Source organism: Varanus komodoensis, unplaced genomic scaffold, assembly GCF_004798865.1.
Source record: "Varanus komodoensis strain SLA01 unplaced genomic scaffold, ASM479886v1 scaffold12, whole genome shotgun sequence".
NCBI lineage: Eukaryota > Metazoa > Chordata > Lepidosauria > Squamata > Varanidae > Varanus > Varanus komodoensis.
Window position 1 is genome coordinate 25,195,849 of NW_025335349.1, and position 18,568 is coordinate 25,214,416.

At 43.1% G+C, this 18,568-nt stretch overlaps 1 protein-coding gene across 3 annotated transcripts in view; it reads right to left on the reverse strand.

The window, feature by feature from the left end:
- The window catches only part of PAN2 (poly(A) specific ribonuclease subunit PAN2), a 28,616-nt gene extending 16,354 nt beyond the window's left edge, over positions 1 to 12,262 (reverse strand). Inside the window, exons 1-10 of one of the 3 annotated variants that reach the window (XM_044421906.1) lie at positions 12,108 to 12,262; positions 9,444 to 9,726; positions 8,144 to 8,313; positions 7,629 to 7,749; positions 6,545 to 6,622; positions 3,736 to 4,003; positions 3,192 to 3,534; positions 2,613 to 2,709; positions 1,277 to 1,396; positions 682 to 801 (exon numbers count right to left, since the gene is read on the reverse strand). In XM_044421906.1, the coding sequence (XP_044277841.1) occupies positions 682 to 801; positions 1,277 to 1,396; positions 2,613 to 2,709; positions 3,192 to 3,534; positions 3,736 to 4,003; positions 6,545 to 6,622; positions 7,629 to 7,749; positions 8,144 to 8,313; positions 9,444 to 9,713 (1,587 nt within the window). In that variant the 5' untranslated portion in view covers positions 9,714 to 9,726; positions 12,108 to 12,262. Of the gene's footprint in view, positions 1 to 681; positions 802 to 1,276; positions 1,397 to 2,612; positions 2,710 to 3,191; positions 3,535 to 3,735; positions 4,004 to 6,544; positions 6,623 to 7,628; positions 7,750 to 8,143; positions 8,314 to 9,443; positions 9,727 to 11,734; positions 11,944 to 12,103 lie in introns of those variants that run through there. The other 2 variants (XM_044421907.1, XM_044421908.1) reach the window with 2 other exon arrangements.
- Positions 12,263 to 18,568: the final 6,306 nt, after the last annotated feature.

Below are 18,568 nucleotides of genomic sequence, written 5' to 3' on the forward strand. Positions count from 1 at the left end.
CCCCCTCATCCACAATCAAGTCATGGATGAGGGAAGATTTATTGTTGATCGACATGGCATTGAGCAGCAGCACCGTCAGGCCCGAGGGGTGGTTGACAAGACTACCTGGCACCCTCTGGCTGGGGGCAAAACCAGAAGGAGGGATAGGTGTCAACCATTTGTCCCTCCTTCTTCTACACGGACACGTTAAGCCCCCACCACTGTTACGTCCATTGCCCATGATCACCCCAATGGCGGCGCCCCTGCGCTCCCCAGGAAACACAAACATCGACATGGCCAGGGACGACTCCATAAAAACAAATTAAGACAGATTAAAATACAATAAAATTATAAAAACAATAAAAAAACTCCCCCTTCCCTTGGCGATGTGCCCCAGTCTGGCGGCAGCGGCAGTGACTGCGCAGCACGGCCCAGCAGGAAAACTGAGCTGCGGAATGCGGCTGATGTCCGTGGGGGGAGGGAGCTCCAAGCCCGCCCTGCCCCAGGCCGGGCCCGACGGGTTAAACCGGCGCCCGCCCGCAAAACCCGCCCCAAACCGGCATCGCTCTCACCGGCACTGGCGGGGGAGAGCAGGGAGGGGCGCAGAAACCCGTCAGGCAGGAAGATGACATCAGAGGAAGAAGTTCCTGGAGGTAGGAGGAGACTGCACAGTGCATCAGAGGGAAGGCGAACCATGCCTACCTGGATCATGCAGTTGCAGTAAGCATTTGGAATGTGGGGTTCCAGGCCAGCAAAAAGAGTCTTGTTGTAATGTTTGAAGTCAAAGTCCTCCAGGCCCAGTTTAGAATATTTAATTGTTACCTAAGTAAGTAAATCCAGAAAATAGTTGTGTGGTAATAATACATTTATGTAAATAGGACAGACACACCAACGTGATCATTACCCCTATTTCAGTGCAGCAATTGTGACTCAAACACACGAAAGCGTATAAGTAACATCATTCAGTTTTCTTTTTCAGTTTTCTTACTTTATGGTTATTCTATGGTCTACTCAGGGTTGCGCTACATGCATAACCCCCACATAACCCATCCATCTGTGATCCACCAGTAAACCATTGCAAACCATTCCACCAAGAATAGTAAATTCATTTGTGTTTCTGATGGGGTTAGAATTTGTAGGGCTCGTTGAAAAGCTTGCTTCCACTCATGATGGTCTTTCCTATCCATATATGTTTTTCTTTGGAAACTTCTTCACATCTGTCTCCATATTATACATGAGCACACACATGCACAGGTGCAAAAATGTCCAACACCCTGGGAATCATTTAAAAGCAGACCTTCCTGTATTTCTTTGCCACCATGTAGATATGTGGCTCCTCTTCCCGCCCAATGGGGGACTCAGGAACCTGGTTGAAATTGTCAAACTCACTGTCAAGCTCTTTCAGGCGATAGGGAATCTGCAGAAGACAGGAGCATTGTAAACTTTTTGGAGAGCATACTGTGTCCACTCCTGTTTTTATTACATTATTCATTTATTTAAAATATTTATATGCCGTCCTACTCACAAAAAAACCTCAGGGAGGCTTACAATATAAAATATAACATAAATAAATTCCTGACCCACACTGGCTACAGCTAAAAACATAGAAAAGACAATATTAAAACTTATTAAAATATCACTGGAATAAAAAGGTCTATTTTATGATTTTTCCAAGGCCAGAACAGAGCTGATTCAGTCTTTAGAAGCAGGTGAAGATGAAATCTCAATGCCATTACACTCAAGGCAGCAACATGCCTATTTCCCACCACTTTACCCTCAAATGCACATCTATGTAGCAAGCTTTCTGTGAATAAACAAAACCAAGCATGCCTCTGCCTTGTGCTCTATAAGGCAGAAGCACATATGCAGTAAGTTATTCATGTATTTCCATTTTTACTGTAGCATGTCCTTGAAGATCTAACAGCCAATGTGAAAAACCACTCAAGCCAGATCATATCTTGCCATTCCATAGCCACAGAATTATAGGATATGCTACTGGTTCCTTTAAGGCAAGCTACAGTCAACAGGGTCCACACATGAAGCTATCTACATTTCCTTAAAATCAACAGCATACCCGATTACAATGCAAACATAAACACATACATTCAGACTTAACACGAAAAAATGGTTTCCCTGGCCTCAGCCTAAACTAGTTTCCTCAACTCGGTGCACTTCAGAAGAGCTGGAAAGCAATATTCCTAACCATTGGCAATGTGGGTGAGGGTGGGGGGAATTGAAGTCCAAAACATCTCAGGGCAGCAGTTGAGGAAGACTAGTCTAAACCATCAGACCTTTTGAAGTAAAACATTTATTAATACATATGATAACGACAATCCAGCCCTGAAAGCAGTTAATGGGCAAAAAGTTGAGAGCTGACCCAGTAACCCAGTAAGTTGAGAGCCAGTGTGGTGTAGTGGTTAAGAGCATGGGACTGGGACTCAGACTATCTGGGTTCTAGTCCCCGCTCAGCCATGGAGCCAGCTGGGTGACTTTGGGCCAGTCACAGACTCTCAGCCCAACCTACCTCACAGGATTGTTGTTGTGGGGATAAGATGCAGGAGGGGAATGATGTAAGCTGCCTTGAGCCCTTTGTAGGAAAAAGGCAGGATATAAATCGAAAAATATATAAATACCTGATTCCGGAGCTTGGTTCTGGGATTTGGAGCATATCCTATGAAGCCAACTTTCTTCATGGTACGAAGGATCTCTGGATCAACAGGTGGGGCTCGTCTGCAAAACAAACTAGGACTCAGACAAGTGTGTTCAGCTCCTGTTTGATAATGTTCTTTAACACCATGGTTTGCAATGAGTGATGCCCTGTGAAGAGACGCAAGCATCTATTTGAGGAGCTGCACAATCTTTGATAATCCAAATGTAATGCCTAGCTGGTACTGGAATAAATCATTATTGACTTCTATTTCTGAGTGCTGATATTACCAAACTCTGAAAGGATTCTCTTTTTTTTTCAGTACGTGGCCCACCACATGGTTCTAACAGGATCCATAGGGTGACTTCATAAATAAGTAAAGACTGAAATAGGATCATCCATAGTAAATAAAATGCCTGTAAAATGTTAATATAGACCAGAATAAGAGAGAGGAAATAATAAATCAAGCGCACCGACTCCTGTTTCACATACCCCGCACCCCAAGCTCTACACTGTCTTGTGATCTCTGCTAAATAAGTATGTTTGTATGTATATACATACATACCTGGGTGCAGGGACAGAGTTGGCAGCTGGCCAGTCTGACAACAATGACTCAGTGGTCAGAGGCACAGGAATAAGTGACAAAGGCATGAGATCTTGATTCCAGTCAAGGTGGGGCAAGTTATCCACAATACAAGGCAAGGCAAAGTCAGTCTCCCGGGAGTAGGCATTGAAGGTGATCTCAGGTGAATCAGCCCACAGGTGGACACAGCCCTCTGAGTCCCCAAAGACCATGGCTTGTTTGCTCGCAGACACATCAAAGCTCATGATCAGTTGGCCCACTGTATTGACATGGAAAATGTCAGCAGGGTTGGCTAATCCAGTCGGTTCACAGAACTGACACTGACCTAGACAGGACAGGTAAGGACAGCAAAACAAGAACAGGATTTATCTCATGGTCTTGAATGGAAATGTACCCCAACAAAATTTCAGTCCTTTCCCACAAGGGTTATCTCTGGAAGAAAATCAGATTAGAATGAGATAGGGTGTTCCAGAATGTCTCATAGCCAAATCTGACACCATAGGACATCCTCTGCCCAGCCACCTACCTGTCTGGGAAATGATGGCCAGACGAGATGTGTAAGTAGGAATGAACTTCAGAAAAAGAGGATCAATGTGAACCTGCAGAGGTGTTATGGCTCGCAGCATGCGCAGGTCATATACCTTGAGGAAACGATCACAAGCCAGACCATTCATCCGGCTGGAGAAGCCACATGTGACCAGAAGGTTGCCATGGACATCAAAATCTGACAGACTACCTGAGTAGGCATCAAACTCATGCTCTACAGCAAAAGTGCGGAGGTCACGCAAGGACACCTAATGAAGAGAGAGAAAATACCCTATGAGAACAGATGAGAAATAGTTTGACGTCCCTTGCATAAGATGAACGTCTTTCTCTACCTGCTCCCTGAATATACCTTGAGCTGTTCTCTACACATGCCTCTTGCACAATGTACGTGCAAAACACATAAAAGCAATGTCTAATCACCTTTGGTGTATCCAGGTGTCATGTTTTACCAATCCCTATTGACCAGCCTAGAAACAGAACTGAAGGCGATCTCATCGAAGGGTCTCAACCTCTGGACATACAAGGGTCATGAGAAGGCAACAAATCTTGAGGTTTATCTGGAGCACAATCCTCTGGATGATGCCCACTTGGGAAGACTAAGGAGGCAGGAAGCTGCCATGTGCCAGTCCTGATCTTTCACTATCACATCTGCAACTCTAGACGCACAGACAACAGTAAGCCTGGCCTATAGACTAGATCTTTAACCTAGAACTCACATTTGGCAGGCTAAGGCTTTTCTTCTATGTGAGAGGATAAAGCAAAAACTGACATATACTCTAGGCATCAGGATCAGCTACAAATGCAAATTTGAGCAGTTGCTGCTTAACTGACACTGGCACAGTTCCTAATTTGCTCCTTATTCTACATGGCTCTGTAGCTGGACAGCTCTCTTTACATTTAAACAGCTTCAGCACAGATCTGCTTCTTGCCCTGCTGGGCGGCTCCCCGGTAAAATGTGTATTCCAAGCCACAGAGTAGTGCAATAGGACATCCAGCCAATACTACTACGTTTGAATTCACAGCTTGTGAAGAAACCAAAGTTTCCAAACCAAAATGTAAACTGGCCAGAGAGCCCAATGGGTGCAATACAGAAGTGGAACAATAATAATAGTAAAAACAGTAGTAGTAGTGGTAGTGTGTTTCAACCACTTAAGGGCTGAAAGGATTAACAGCAGGAGAAAAGGCATGCTTTTTACCTGAGGGTTGTGCCTGAGTGGAGCTTTGCTTTAAATGAGGTATATGCTGACAAACTGGAAGTTACTGTTACTTCAAGGAGGTGAACATGAGGCCAGGTTTCTGCCTTTAAATGCGGGAAGGTTGGATTGAAGCTGGCACCATCTGACCCCAGTGGGGAAGACCTGGGCATTCTAAAGATGCCCACTGGTCAAAGATTGCCACAGAGGTGGAGTGATGGAACGATGTCCACCCAAACCCGATTGGCTGGAGGGTTCTAACTGGAGCCATATAAGGAGCAGTGGAGAGGCATTTGGGGGACTATAGGGGTGCTTCAGGAGTTGCCTTGGTGAGAGGCTGAGGGGCCTGAAGAAGACATCAGCCAGGAGGAAGAGCAGCTGCAAAAACAGCCAAGCTGAGAGCAAATGAGACAAAAGCTGAGGGGGGCCTAAAGGTGAGCTGAGGAAGACTCCTGGAATAGCATTCAGACAAAAGACCTGAAGCCTAAATGCTACATCAAGAGAAACCTGGAGAACAACATTCAAGATTCCAGAAGAAAGTCAAACCAGACCAGAAAAAGACTGCCTTTAAAGCCCTCACTTAAGAAAAGTGGAAAGATTAACATGAAACTTTTCAAAAATACTATAAAGATGGTCGATGTTAAAAAAACAACAACCCCAGAGTGGTGTAACTCCTTCATTAGGAACAACCAAAGTGCTACAAAAGAGTGTGCAAGCTCTTGAATTCTCCAAAACTATTCATCAGACTAAATGTTATAAAAAGCAAGAGACTGGAAAGAAAATAGAGAAGTCCAAATATTAGGCAGAAAGGTCTAAGACCAACTGTTCCCAACCTGGTATTTTATCCTCCCAGATATTTTAGGCTTTAACTCCCAGGATTCCTGACCAGTGACTACACTGATCATGCTGGCTGAGAGCAGTGTGAGCTTAGGTCCAAAATTTCTAGAGGGTATTAGACCAACAAAGATTATTTATTTATTTATTTAGGCTTTTTCTAGGCAATCCAATCACTTTAATCTCTGGATGGCTCACACCAATCTATAAATACAACAATAAATAATAGCATCTGTATCCTAAAAATAATAAATTAGATTAGTTTAGACTCAGTCCCAAGAAGGACATTACAAACTGGGAGAATGTTTTACTGTAGGTGTTTTATTTATTTATTTATTTATTTCTATACTGCCTCACAGCTCTCTGGGTGGTATCGTATGGTACCTAGGTTTCTGGCATAAAGAAACAATGGCTGATCCTCATTTCTGAAACCATAAAAACCCACTGTAACTGACATCTATCTCTTGTCCTGGGCACAACATACAAGTTCCTGCACAGGCAGAGAGCAGAAATAAAAAGAAACATGATAGTCATTATATTAGCAAAGCCAGAGATAAATTTTAAGTGAACCACTAGGTAAAAAAAATCCAACTGACCTCTGTGCAATATTACTTAGCAATAGCAGAGAACTGAATCTCTGATTTGCTACCTAGATGGAAATAACTAATTTTTACAATGGATGACTTCAACCCCTCTGATTGTGTTAACTAGCGTGCTCACAACTCTCAAAACCCAGGGGTGCAATCAAGTGGTTAACATTACCTTTCCTGATGTGTGGCCACAGAAGAAGAAACGATTTGACTGTCGCATGATAGTGACTCCAGGCACTTCCACTGTGTACTGTAATAGATAATAAGAAGCAGGGTAAGATCTGGACAGAGGCAAGGCAACCACTTTGGATGCATAGAAGCTATATTGCTTGCGGCAGGAAGGGGAAAGCTGAAAGCTCTATAATTATAACTGGCTATTATTTTTTCAGTGTGAGAAATAGTCTTCCAGTATTTTAATAACACTGAAATAGAAGTGGCAAAAATTTGTAATGCACATGTCAGAAAGGCCACACCTGCCCCAGAGAGCCTATTACACATACACAGAAGTTGTAAATCTATCACTGACAGTGCACCTGTCAGTAGAAGGCCCTGGAACTATATGCCAGGATGGGCCAGAAGCTGCTTCTTCCAGTTCCCTGAGGGACACTAGGATCACCACACACCTTCACCCATGCCAACCTGGAACTGGCATAATTAACTTCCCATGAACTGCTTTAGGTGTTAGCAGGGTTGGGGGATCTTCCTTAGAAGAAGATTCACTGCTGTCCACCAGGGAAAAATGCAAAGCAAGTCCATTGTTCCCCATCACATGCCAGAGGAGTCCTACCTCCACCCACTTCCAGTTGCACCATTTGACGTTTGCATAATATTGATGTCATCCTTGTATTTTGAAAGCTCATTTTTGCTTCGGTTTTTTTAATATAATCAAAATTCCAGTGGAAACTATCTGATTGTAACTTCCATGAAATTTCTTTGGTGTGGGAGGCAAAATTCCTGCTCTTTTAACTTGTTTATAGTATGAACCAAGACTACCTAAACACATCCATCACAATGGGGAACAACATCTCTGAATTAATACTCTCCCTTTAACATAGATGTCCTAAATGTGCTGAAGAAGTGTTCCTGCTGTAGATTCTCATATTTGTTTCATGAGGGTAAATCTACAATTTCACTCATCAACATTCATGCTTTCTCCAGATATTCCTGCTCCTCTATGTGTAAATCCAGGCAGAACCAACTACATAGTACAAAAGCAATGCCACAAATAAAGAAATCTCTGACAAGCAGCACTATACTTTTTGAGTTTCTTGCACTGTGCTGAGGTCTATCTCTAACACGTGGCTGGTGAGTCCTCCAACAAGCAAGGTGCTGGGATCAGTCAGCAGAAGGCTGTGCATGTCCTCGCTCTCATCCATGCTAGAAGGGGAAAAAGGAACCATTAGAGCCAATTCTGATGTAATGTTGTCCAGTCACAGAATGATTTTCCCAGTTTACTTTGCAAGCACACATGCAGAAAAGTTACATCAGAATGTTACATCACAAAATCTCTTGGGAGTGTCCTAGATGTTATGTTAAGCTGAGATGTGACCACATTCTTTTCAGGACATGAAATCCCTAAAAAAATACTCTTCTCATACTGCAATCTTGCAAAGAAGACACATGCTGCAAATCAAAATGCAATAGTTGTGTAATTGAAAGTAAAAACCTTTCATCGTTTTCTAATGGCCTAACCTGGCCTTTTTGTAAGCGAACTATACAGAAACCAAAGATGAGACAGGCCCTGCAAAGGCCATTAGTGGAAAGAACTTACAGGTAATCAAAGATTATGAGCCCGCCTCGGGACATGTATTTGAGGTTGGTTTTGGTCAAGAAGAGCACCCCATTTTCCAGGCTTTGGATTTGTCGGATGTCATCACTGCTGTGCACCTGGAAAGAGGAGTATCTTTCCAGAGCTGGGCCAAAGAAAGATGTTGCATGACCCTGGGAAAAAAGGGAGCCAAAACTAGTCACACCCACTTCAGGCTTGCATAGATACATATTTCACAGTGGGTGGAAAGGCAAAGAAATAGACACATACTTGTTTAAACAACCTTCCCAGGCACACACTAATATTCACTAGACATACTCCTTCCTACACAGCTAATTCTCCTTTAATTCATGAGAATGTCCAGCTCTGCTCTGTTCTACAATTCTACATGTTAACTAAAGTATCCATTGCTTGCTTTTATCTCTGGCTACTATGCAAGCCATAGTTCTTCCAGCTATATCATGTAAGAATCTGAATATGCAGACTGTTCACTCAGTCATTTCATTTCAACAGTTTCTGTTACATCTTCCCACCAAAACTGATCTTCATAGTTGCCTGGCTTACAAATAATTTTCAAATAATGCCAAATTTGAAATTCAAAAAAATTTGAATTGGTAAATTCGCATCCAACTTTTCCACCACATGGTGTTCAACATGGCTAACTGAATCACATACAAACAGCATCCTATATGCAAATACATTGTTGTATCCTTGAAATACAGAAGTATACATTCTTAAGAAAAAGAAAACTAAAAAAGCTGGAATCTTTGGTATTCTTAAAAAAAAAAGATAATTATAGGCTCTTGTAATTTTCAAGCTAGCCATTCACATGGCAGAATCATCATTGCTTGAGACTGGTTTGTTTTACAAGAGGTATGCTACCCCAGCGAGGATAAACATGAAAGAAGTATATAGGGAGACTGACCACAAAACTGCAAGACTATTTTCAGTGTAAAGCAAACATTTTCAGGAAAAAGTGATAAGCAGTCCAACCAGCAGCTGATAAACTAATGTACTTGGGATGAGCTTACTGTAGTCAGTGAAGTTAAAACCAGCTTTAGCGACTTGTAGCTTAAGGGTAGAAAACATTTTTGGTGTTTTTGAACTGCAACTCCAATCAGTCCCAGACAGCATGCCAATGGTCAGGGGTGATGGGAGTTGTGGCCCAACAACATTGGGAGGACCACATGTTCTTACCTCTGTGATAGATCAAGCTATTAATCTCAAGCAATGAATGAAACTGACTCAAAACCATGATCTAATACAAAGTGTAATCCCCCTCCTTTTTAAACAAATTGCTTACCCCATGGTTTCCAACCCAGAGCATTTCTTCATGTAGGTCAAAGTGTGAGAAGGAGACAGGCACACCCACTTCAGAAACAACAGTGTGGAGTTCGGAGTACATGCCTTCCATGATGTGCACTGAATCAGGCACAGGGATGCCCTCTAATGGCACACCCTCTGGATCCAACTCCACATTCTGTAGCAGGCTAGGGTTGAGGTGGGGATCCAGGGCAGGATGCAAGGCAGGTACATACTCTGCAAGGGCTGGATCGAGCCCTTCAAAATTCATGGTGGATGCTTTCCTGCAAGGCAGAAAAAGGTATTCACGAAGTCCAAATTTTCCATACCCAGTCTAATGCCTCCTAGTCTAACGCACCCTAGATGGTAGTAACATAATGACCATAAATATGATTTCTGATAGGAACAGATATTTTGGACCAAAGTATAGGAGGGCAGTGACTGATTCACGCATTTTCAGCTTTGAACAATGAAGTTGGTCTTCCTAATTTTGGGCAGCAATAACCTTTGAACACCAAATGATAAAAATACATGGCATTCCAATAACAGTAGTATACTCAGTGGGAGAATATTTCATATTTAAAATATTATGCCTACTTCTCAGAGGTTAAAATCTTGATGATGGGGGGGCAGTATAAAGGACTATAAATGGACTGATCATTACCTTGTTAACAAATGCACACATTACTGGCTCCATTTTACAAGGGAATAAGGAAAAACTACCTTAAAATTACACTCATGATATCCTGACACATATTTTTGCTTCTCCCCATGATGTTTCCATGGCCAAGCATTGATGAACAGTTACTTTAGCATAAAAAACACACTTTAACCCTTTATGGCTTTTTAACAATGCAATATTATGCATATTTAATCTGAAATATTAAGGATTCACATTTAGAATTTAGTCAGAAAGCTTAAACTCATTTACCAGAGATTGTCTTATTGAATTTCATGGGACTTAATCTTTGGTAAGTGATTTTAGGATTCCTGATTAAATCATGCTAAGAGAGGCATTAAAAGGAATATAAGCTCTTTCTAAAAACAAGTTAATAGTATAGTTCCTACTCTGTTTGTTTGTATAACTATTACAGGCATGGTACTGTTTTTCCCCCTTTCCAGAATGCCTTTTACTGACAACTTACTGAACTGCACTATAAAATGCAGGATGACCATATGATTTCACAGAAGTGAGGGAGGTGAAGGGAACAGAACTGGACATTCCTGTTTAGAAAATGTGTACATACAGTAAAGACATCAGAGAGTTTCTTCTGCATATACCCTCAAAGCTTTTGCTTTAATGTAGTAGTTCCTAAATTAAGTACTGAATAATAACTGCTAATATGCTGTAATACATTAAAGAAAATAAATATCCTTAGAATCAAATCATCTATTCACAGAGGAGCCGCCTACTGTATCTCTGTATAAATTATTATTCTAGCCTTGCTTACATCCAAAGCACCTCTATAGTGAGCAGGTAATTCTGCTGTGTCTCTGTAGTGGGTGTACAGAAATCATTCAACCAGTTTCAGCATATATGCAGCAGGATTATCTGTCCACTGCATCTCTGCATGAATTATGAACACCTCTGTTCAAGCAGGTGACATTCTCAAGGCAATTCACATATAATGTAATGGATAGCCTTTTGTGAGGAAAGGTAATGATTTCTCTTTCATACTGCAAAGGAGAACTTGCCAGGGAGAGGGGCATAATAGTAGAGTGGGCCTTCCACTAGAGGGAAAAATGAGAGTTGGTATGCAAAAAAAAAAAAAAAACCTAGCAAAAGAAACTAAGAAACACTGCTCTAGTGCCTATTTAATCTCAATAACCACAAAGCAAAGTGGAATGTGTCCAGTAGCATTTGTTTCTTTGCCAAAAGAACTGACTCTGGAAATGTAACCTGGAGAAGAATAAGAAGGAGAGCAAAGTAGCTCAGGCCATCTAAACACATTTAACAAGCATTAAGCCCCAGTGACTTGCATCAACATGCATAACATTGCACTGTAAAAACTGTAAAAGACTACCCGGAAGTTGCTTCTACTGAATTCAGCAAGACTTGCTTCTGAGTAAGCACACATAATTCGTGGTTATGCAAGAAGTGTTTGTTTACATATGGAACGAAAACTTGTACATTAACACTTCAGCTGGCAACCCTAAGTAGGCTGCATCAGATCTAACAATGGTCACCAACAGTGGCATCATTATCATTTGTTGTCTTGTTGAGGGTTGTTGTTTTAAGAGGAACAGAAGGGACAGACCAGATCATCCAAAAGATGACAAGAACTCTTTTACCTCGAACAGGCATGCAGAAGAGAGACGTGAGGCAACTACTGTAAGGCAGGAGATGACAAAAATTGCAACTGCCAAAATTCCCTCTCCTGTAGAAGGCCAGCCCGCCTCTTTAACATTTGGTTATCCGAGATGGGGAGGGAGAGACAAATACGGCTATAATCACAAAAGTGAAAAGAGGGTTCCAAGTAGCAGTTAAGACCAGCTCACTGTACCCAGAACCCACTGCGGACAGAAGGGAAATGAGGCAACGGGAAATTACCCAGACCCTCCTGCTCCATAGCTCTGGTTTCTCGAGGCCAACTGATTCACAGTGATTGACCTCCCCCAATATTAGTCAAAGCTCGCTATTTGAAAGGGGAGAGGGGTTACCCACAATCCTTTGCTCTTCCGGGTTCCCTTCCTTCTGCCGTTGCTTGTTCCCCGCCTCCCCCTTCTTTTCCGCCGCTATGGCAACGCCAACCGTTCTCATTTCTTCTCCAACTTCTCAGGTACGGCTCAGCAAAGAAAGGGACAGAATGCCTCGACCAATTACAGGGCGCCTTGTGGGAGACTATCCAATCAGAAGAACTGGCATTGAGCTTGCAGTATGGATCGCGCTTCGTGTATACCGAGGGACGGAACTCCGCATGGGACAAACATGCTGGGTTTTTACGGTTGTGACTCAATTAAAGGGAAAATACCCTCTGCACCAGAGAGTAGGCTTTGGTGTACCTCTTTATTTGGGTGGGGTTTGAGTGGGAATTGCATCTCTATTATTTACCCCTATGCGTCAGGAAAGAAGAAGTGAGCCTTGGTTTACATAGCGGTGAGATATCCACTGACCAAAAAACAAAAAGACAACCTTATTTCCCCTGCCTTATTGGTTGGGGTTTGGCTTACCCACCAACATCCTACTTAAGTTTTTAAAGCCCCACCTAATCTCACAAATAATCAAATCGTACTTTCCTGCCTTAATGAATCAGTATAGTTGCCTACATTCATAGATTGCAGCTTCCTTTTGCGCAATGATGCGAAAAATGGCAACAAATTTACATGAATCAGTTGGGGGAAAAAGCTGACTTGGATATGTAATCACATTTGTCCTTACTGGAAAGCACAAAGACTGTTGCCATATTAGGACTTTGCTGGATAAGACCCAAGGCCATTCTTTTCACAGAGGCAACCAAATCCATCTAGGAAGTACAATGGGAGTAGGCACGCTTGCTCCTGTCCCCTAGCAAGTAATACTCACTGACATTCTGACCCATGGAGGCTCTCCAGTCATGGTGCTGACAACATGGCCATTGATAGACAGATTCTCCCTGAATGTGTCTTCGTTGTTAGTTGCGCAGTCATGTCCGACCCATCGCGACCCCATGGACAACATTCCTCCAGGCCTTCCTGTCCTCCACCATCCCCCGGAGTCCACTTAGGCTCATGCCGACTGCTTCAGTGACTCCATCCAGCCACTTCATTCTCTGCAGCCCCTTCTTCTTTTGCCATCTATTATTCCCAGAATTAGACTCTTCTCCAGGGAGTCCTTCCTTCTCATTAGGTGGCCAAAGTATTTGAGTTTCATCTTCAGGATCTGGCCTTCTAAAGAGCAGTCAGGGTTGATCTCCTCTAGGACCGACTGGTTTGATTGCCTTGCGGTCCAAGGGACTTGCAGGAGTCTCCTCCGGCACCACAATTCAAAGGCCTCAGATCTTTGGCTCTCAGCCTTCCTTATGGTCCAGCTTTCACAGCCATACATTGCAACTGGGAAAACCATAGCCTAGACTATACGCACTTTTGTTGGCAGGGTGATGTCGAGTGCCTGCCCCTTTAAAGGAGGTGGTAATACGACCGGTCCTGAAGAAAGCGTCACTGGATCCAGAGATGGCCACTAACTATAGACCTGTGGCCAACATCCCGTTTCTGGGCAAGGTGTTGGAGCGAGTGGTGGCGGGACAACTCCAAGCACTCTTGGATGAAACTGATTATCTGGATCCTTTTCAGTCCGGCTTCAGACCCGGGTACAGTACTGAATCTGCCTTGGTCGCCCTGTACGATGACCTGTGCAGGGAGAAGGACAGGGGGAGTGCATCCCTGTTGGTTCTTCTGGACCTCTCGGCAGCTTTCGATACCATCGACCATGGTATCCTTCTGGATAGGCTTGCGGGATTGGGGGTTGGAGGCACTGCTTTGCATTGGTTCCGCTCCTATCTCAACGGTCGATTCCAGAAGGTAGTGCTGGGGGACCATGTCTCTACGTCATGGCAGTTATGCCACGGAGTACCACAGGGCTCCATTCTATCCCCTCTGCTATTTAACATCTATATGAAACCGCTGGGAGAGGTCATCAGGAGGTGTGGGCTGCGGAATCATCAATACGCTGATGATACCCAGCTCTACCTCTCGTTTTCCACTAATCCAGGTGAGGCAGTGGCTGTGCTGAACCGGTGCTTGGCCGAGGTAAGGGAATGGATGAGGGCCAATAAACTGAAACTCAACCCAGACAAGACGGATGTCCTGTTGGTTGGCGGATCGGGTTTCGGAGAGGGTGCATTTGACCTGGTCCTGAATGGTGCAACACTCCCTCTTAGGGATAAGGTCCGTAGCTTAGGAGTACTCCTCGACCCGAAGCTTTCTTTGGAAGCTCAGGTGACAGCGGTGGTGAGGAACGCCTTCTTTCAGCTTCGGCTGATTAATCAGCTGCGCCCCTACCTGGAGTACGACTGCCTGGCGACGGTGACACACGCGCTGGTGACTTCCCGCCTAGACTTCTGTAACGCGCTTTACGTGGGGCTTCCCCTGAAGACAGTCCGGACACTTCAATTGGTGCAAAATAGAGCTGCCAGGTTGCTGACGGGGACGGGGCGTTATGCTCACATGACTCCAGTCCTCCGTCAGCTTCACTGGCTTCCCATTGAAGCCCGGGCCCAATTCAAGGTGTTGATTATGACCTATAAAGCCCTAAACGGCTTGGGTCCTGGCTACCTGAACGAGCACTTACGTCCGTATATGCCCGACCGCCCTTTGAGATCTGCGGGAGAGTCCCTTCTCCGGGAACCCTCCATGAAAGAAATTAGGAGAGTAAGTACTCGGAGGAGGGCTTTCTCTGCGGTGGCACCCAACCTATGGAATTCACTCCCCAAAGAGGTCCGCCTGGCACCGTCGTTACTGGTTTTTCGGCGCCAGGTAAAGACCTTTTTATTTAAACATCATTTTAATTGTTAAAACATATGATCTGGCCAGGGCAACTTCCTCTTCCTTCTCTTTTCTCCTCCTATATTTTTATTTACTTATTTTATACTGATAATTTTAATTTTATATTTGTAACTCAGTGTATTTTTGTATTTAATGGTAATTTATTATGTTCTATTGTATTTCAATGTATTTTATTGTGTTGTAAGCCGCCCTGAGCGGCTTGTGTTTTATTGTGTTGTAAGCCGAGGTTTCGGCAAGGGGCGGCATAGAAATGTTAATAATAATAATAATAATAATAATAATAATAATAATGTCTCTGCTTTTTAGTATGCTGTCTAGATTTGCCATAGCTTTCCTCCCCAGGAGCAAGCATCTTTTAATTTCTTGGCTGCAGTCCCCATCTGCAGTGATCTTGGAACCCGGGAAAATAATACCTGTCACTACCTCCATTTCTTCCCCATCTATTTGCCAGGAAGTGAGAGGACTGGATGCCATGATCTTAGTTTTCTTACTGTTGAGTTTCAAGCTAACTTTTGCACTCGTCTCCTTCATTTGCATCAAGAGGCTCTTTAGTTCCTCCTCACTTTCTGCCATTAGAGTGGTATCATCTGCATATCTGAGGTTGTTGATATTTCTCCCAGCAATCTTAATTCCAACTGGTGCTTCATCTAGCCCCGCCTTTCTCATGATGTGCTCTGCATATAAGCTAAATAGGCAGGGTGACAGTATACAGCCTTGCTGAACTCCTTTCTCAATTTTGAACCAATCAGTGGTTCCGTGTCCAGTTCTCACTGTTGCTTCTTGACCCGCATACAGGTTTCTCAAGAGGCAAATAAGATGGTCTGGGACTCCCATCCCTTTAAGAACTTGCCACAATTTGTTGTGATCCACACAATCAAAGTTTAACATAGTCAATGAAGCAGAAATAGATGTTTTTCTGGAACTCCCTAGCTTTCTCCATGGTCCAGCATATGTTGGCAATTTGATCTCTAGTTCCTCTCCCTCTTCGAAATCCTGCCTGTACTTCTGGTAGTTCTCGGTCCACATACTGCTGGAGCCTAGCTTGTAGGATTTTGAGCATAACGTTGCTAGCACGTGAAATGAGTGCAATGGTGCAGTAGTTTGAACATTCTTTGGCATTGCCCTTCTTTGGGATCGGAATGTAAACTGACCTTTTCTAATCCTGTAGCCACTGTTGAGTTTTCCAAATTTGCTGGCATATTGAGTGTAGCACTTGTACTGCAGTGTCTTTTAAGATTTTGAATAACTCAGCTGGAATACTGTCACCTCCACTAGCTTTGTTGTTGCCCAGACTTCGTAAGGCCCATTTGTCTTCACATTCGAGGATGTCTGGCTCGAGATCAGTGACCACCCCATCGTGGTTGTCAGGGACATTAAGCTCTTTCTTGTATAGTTCTTCTGCGTAATCTTGCCACCTCTTCTGAATCTCTTCTGCCTCTGTTAGGTCCCTGCCATTTTGGTCCGATATCATGCCCATCTTTGCATGAAATGTTCCCTTCGTATCTCCAATTTTCTTGAAGAGATCTCTGGTCCTCCCTATTCTAATGTTTTCTTCTATTTCTTTGCACTGTTCATTTAAGAAGGCATTCTTATCTCTTCTAGCTGTTCTCTGGAATGCTGCATTCAATTGGGTGTACCTTTCTCTTTCTCCCTTGCCTTTCACTTCCCTTCTTTCCTCAGCTATTTGTAAAGCTTCCTCAGACAGCCATTTTGCTTTCTTGCATTTCTTTTTCTTTGGGATGGCTTTAGTTGCTACCTCTTCTACAATGTTGCGAACCTCTGTCCATAGTTCTTCAGGCACTCTGTCTATCAGATCCAATTCCTTAAATCTATTTGTCACCTCTACTGTATATTCATCAGATATATGATTTAGGTCATACCCGAGTGGCCTAGTGCTTTTCCCTACTTTCTTCAATTTAAGCCTAAATTTTGCAACATGAATGTGTCTAATTCCCTTTTAAAGGTAACATTTTATGCAGTGATGCACAGGTAAATAGATACCTCTTTCATGCAATCACTGACACATGGCTAGGCCAGAGAAAAACCCTCTTTTCTAGAAATCAGCATGCATGCATCCTTGAAATGCAGCTGACACTAACTGGTCCCATTCCAGAGGCAGCTAGCTGACACTTGACAGATAACAGCAACTCGAACAAAGGGCATTTCTCACAAGCCCACCCTATCCTCCTCCTCTTCCTTGGAATAACACCCCATTCTCCTTCTCTTCTTGGGAGCATCTTCTTTCTCTTTGGTATGCAGGCAGAAAAGATCACGCAGTTGTAACTTTTTACTTCTGTAGCCTATCAGAAAATGTTAACTATGTTACATGCAACCCTTTAATGATCTATGCATAAAAGGACTAACTGAGGACTGCTCAGGTGTGCCGTCTGGAATGCTGATTTGGTTATTCTTGAGAATAAAACCATTGAAAAGAAAACTTCCCCTGTTATGTATTTTAAGCATATGCACACCAGGACATGGACCATTTAGTCAACAGCAGTGAAAGCCAGCAAACAATTATGGGTTGTGTGAAAGTGGTATTTTATGTTTCTGTTAAAACGGTTTCATTACATGACTTTTAGCACCTTCAGAGGGCTTCTAGCACTACCACTGAGTCATAATTTCTTTGCTCCATTATTGTGTAGCTATTTTTTCACTTTCCAAGAAAATTCAAGGGGGTTGCAAATTGAAGACAACATTGTTTCCCCCCACTGTGAAATTCAGTGACCGAGGCAGGGCAATGGTACAATAAAACCCGTGTCTGGTAGCACCCCTTAAATTCCGTTATAATGGAAGAGGGGAGGGGAGTTACCTGTATCCCCTTTCTCTGCCATATGCAATGCTCTTTATCCTCACTACTCAGGCCTCACCTTTATAAATTAAAACGTTTCAGATTTTTTTCATTTAAAGTTCTCCAGCCAACTCAATCATTTTGCCTTTTTTGAATCTTTTCTAATTCTATAATATCTATTCCTTTTGAGTATGGGTCACAATAACTTTTCTTAGAGCAAGTATAAGACAGAGAGAAATGTAGCATTTTTTTGAAAGCCAAATCAGTTGCCCATACGGAACAATCAGTAGACTCAAGATACTTTGGGCCAATAAACTATCATTTGCATCTTCAAAGTCTCCTTTCTCCTTTTTGTGTCTTGTCATTGTTCCTGCTTGAGCTTCTGTCCCATGCTACATTCTGTAATGGGCTGAGCAGATGGTATGACAAGCTGCACCATATGCTAAAATCAGTACAGATCAGCTTTTTGTTCTCATTTAAAATCGAGCCTTGAAGCCAAATGGTGCTGAATTTAGAATGTGGTTTCATCAGCCACAGCACTAGATCAGCTTCTGCAATATGTCTGCATATCAGTGCAGGCTGTCAAAAAACATGGCTGACACACTGGGATGGAGACCTCGGTATAGAGACTCTGGAAGATAGGTGGTGGTAGAAAGAGCCAGAGTGCCTCCTAAGATCAGTCAAGAGTATCTGAGACCCACTAGGCATGATCAAGGCAAAAAGACTGTAGTGTATTCAAGATGTAATCAAGGCTAAATAACAAAGAAGAGGAAGAGAGTCAGGTCTGAAAGAAGGACCATCTGTGAGAGAAACGCATGTGTGGGAATAGGTCTGCAATGAAAACTGAGTCTGAA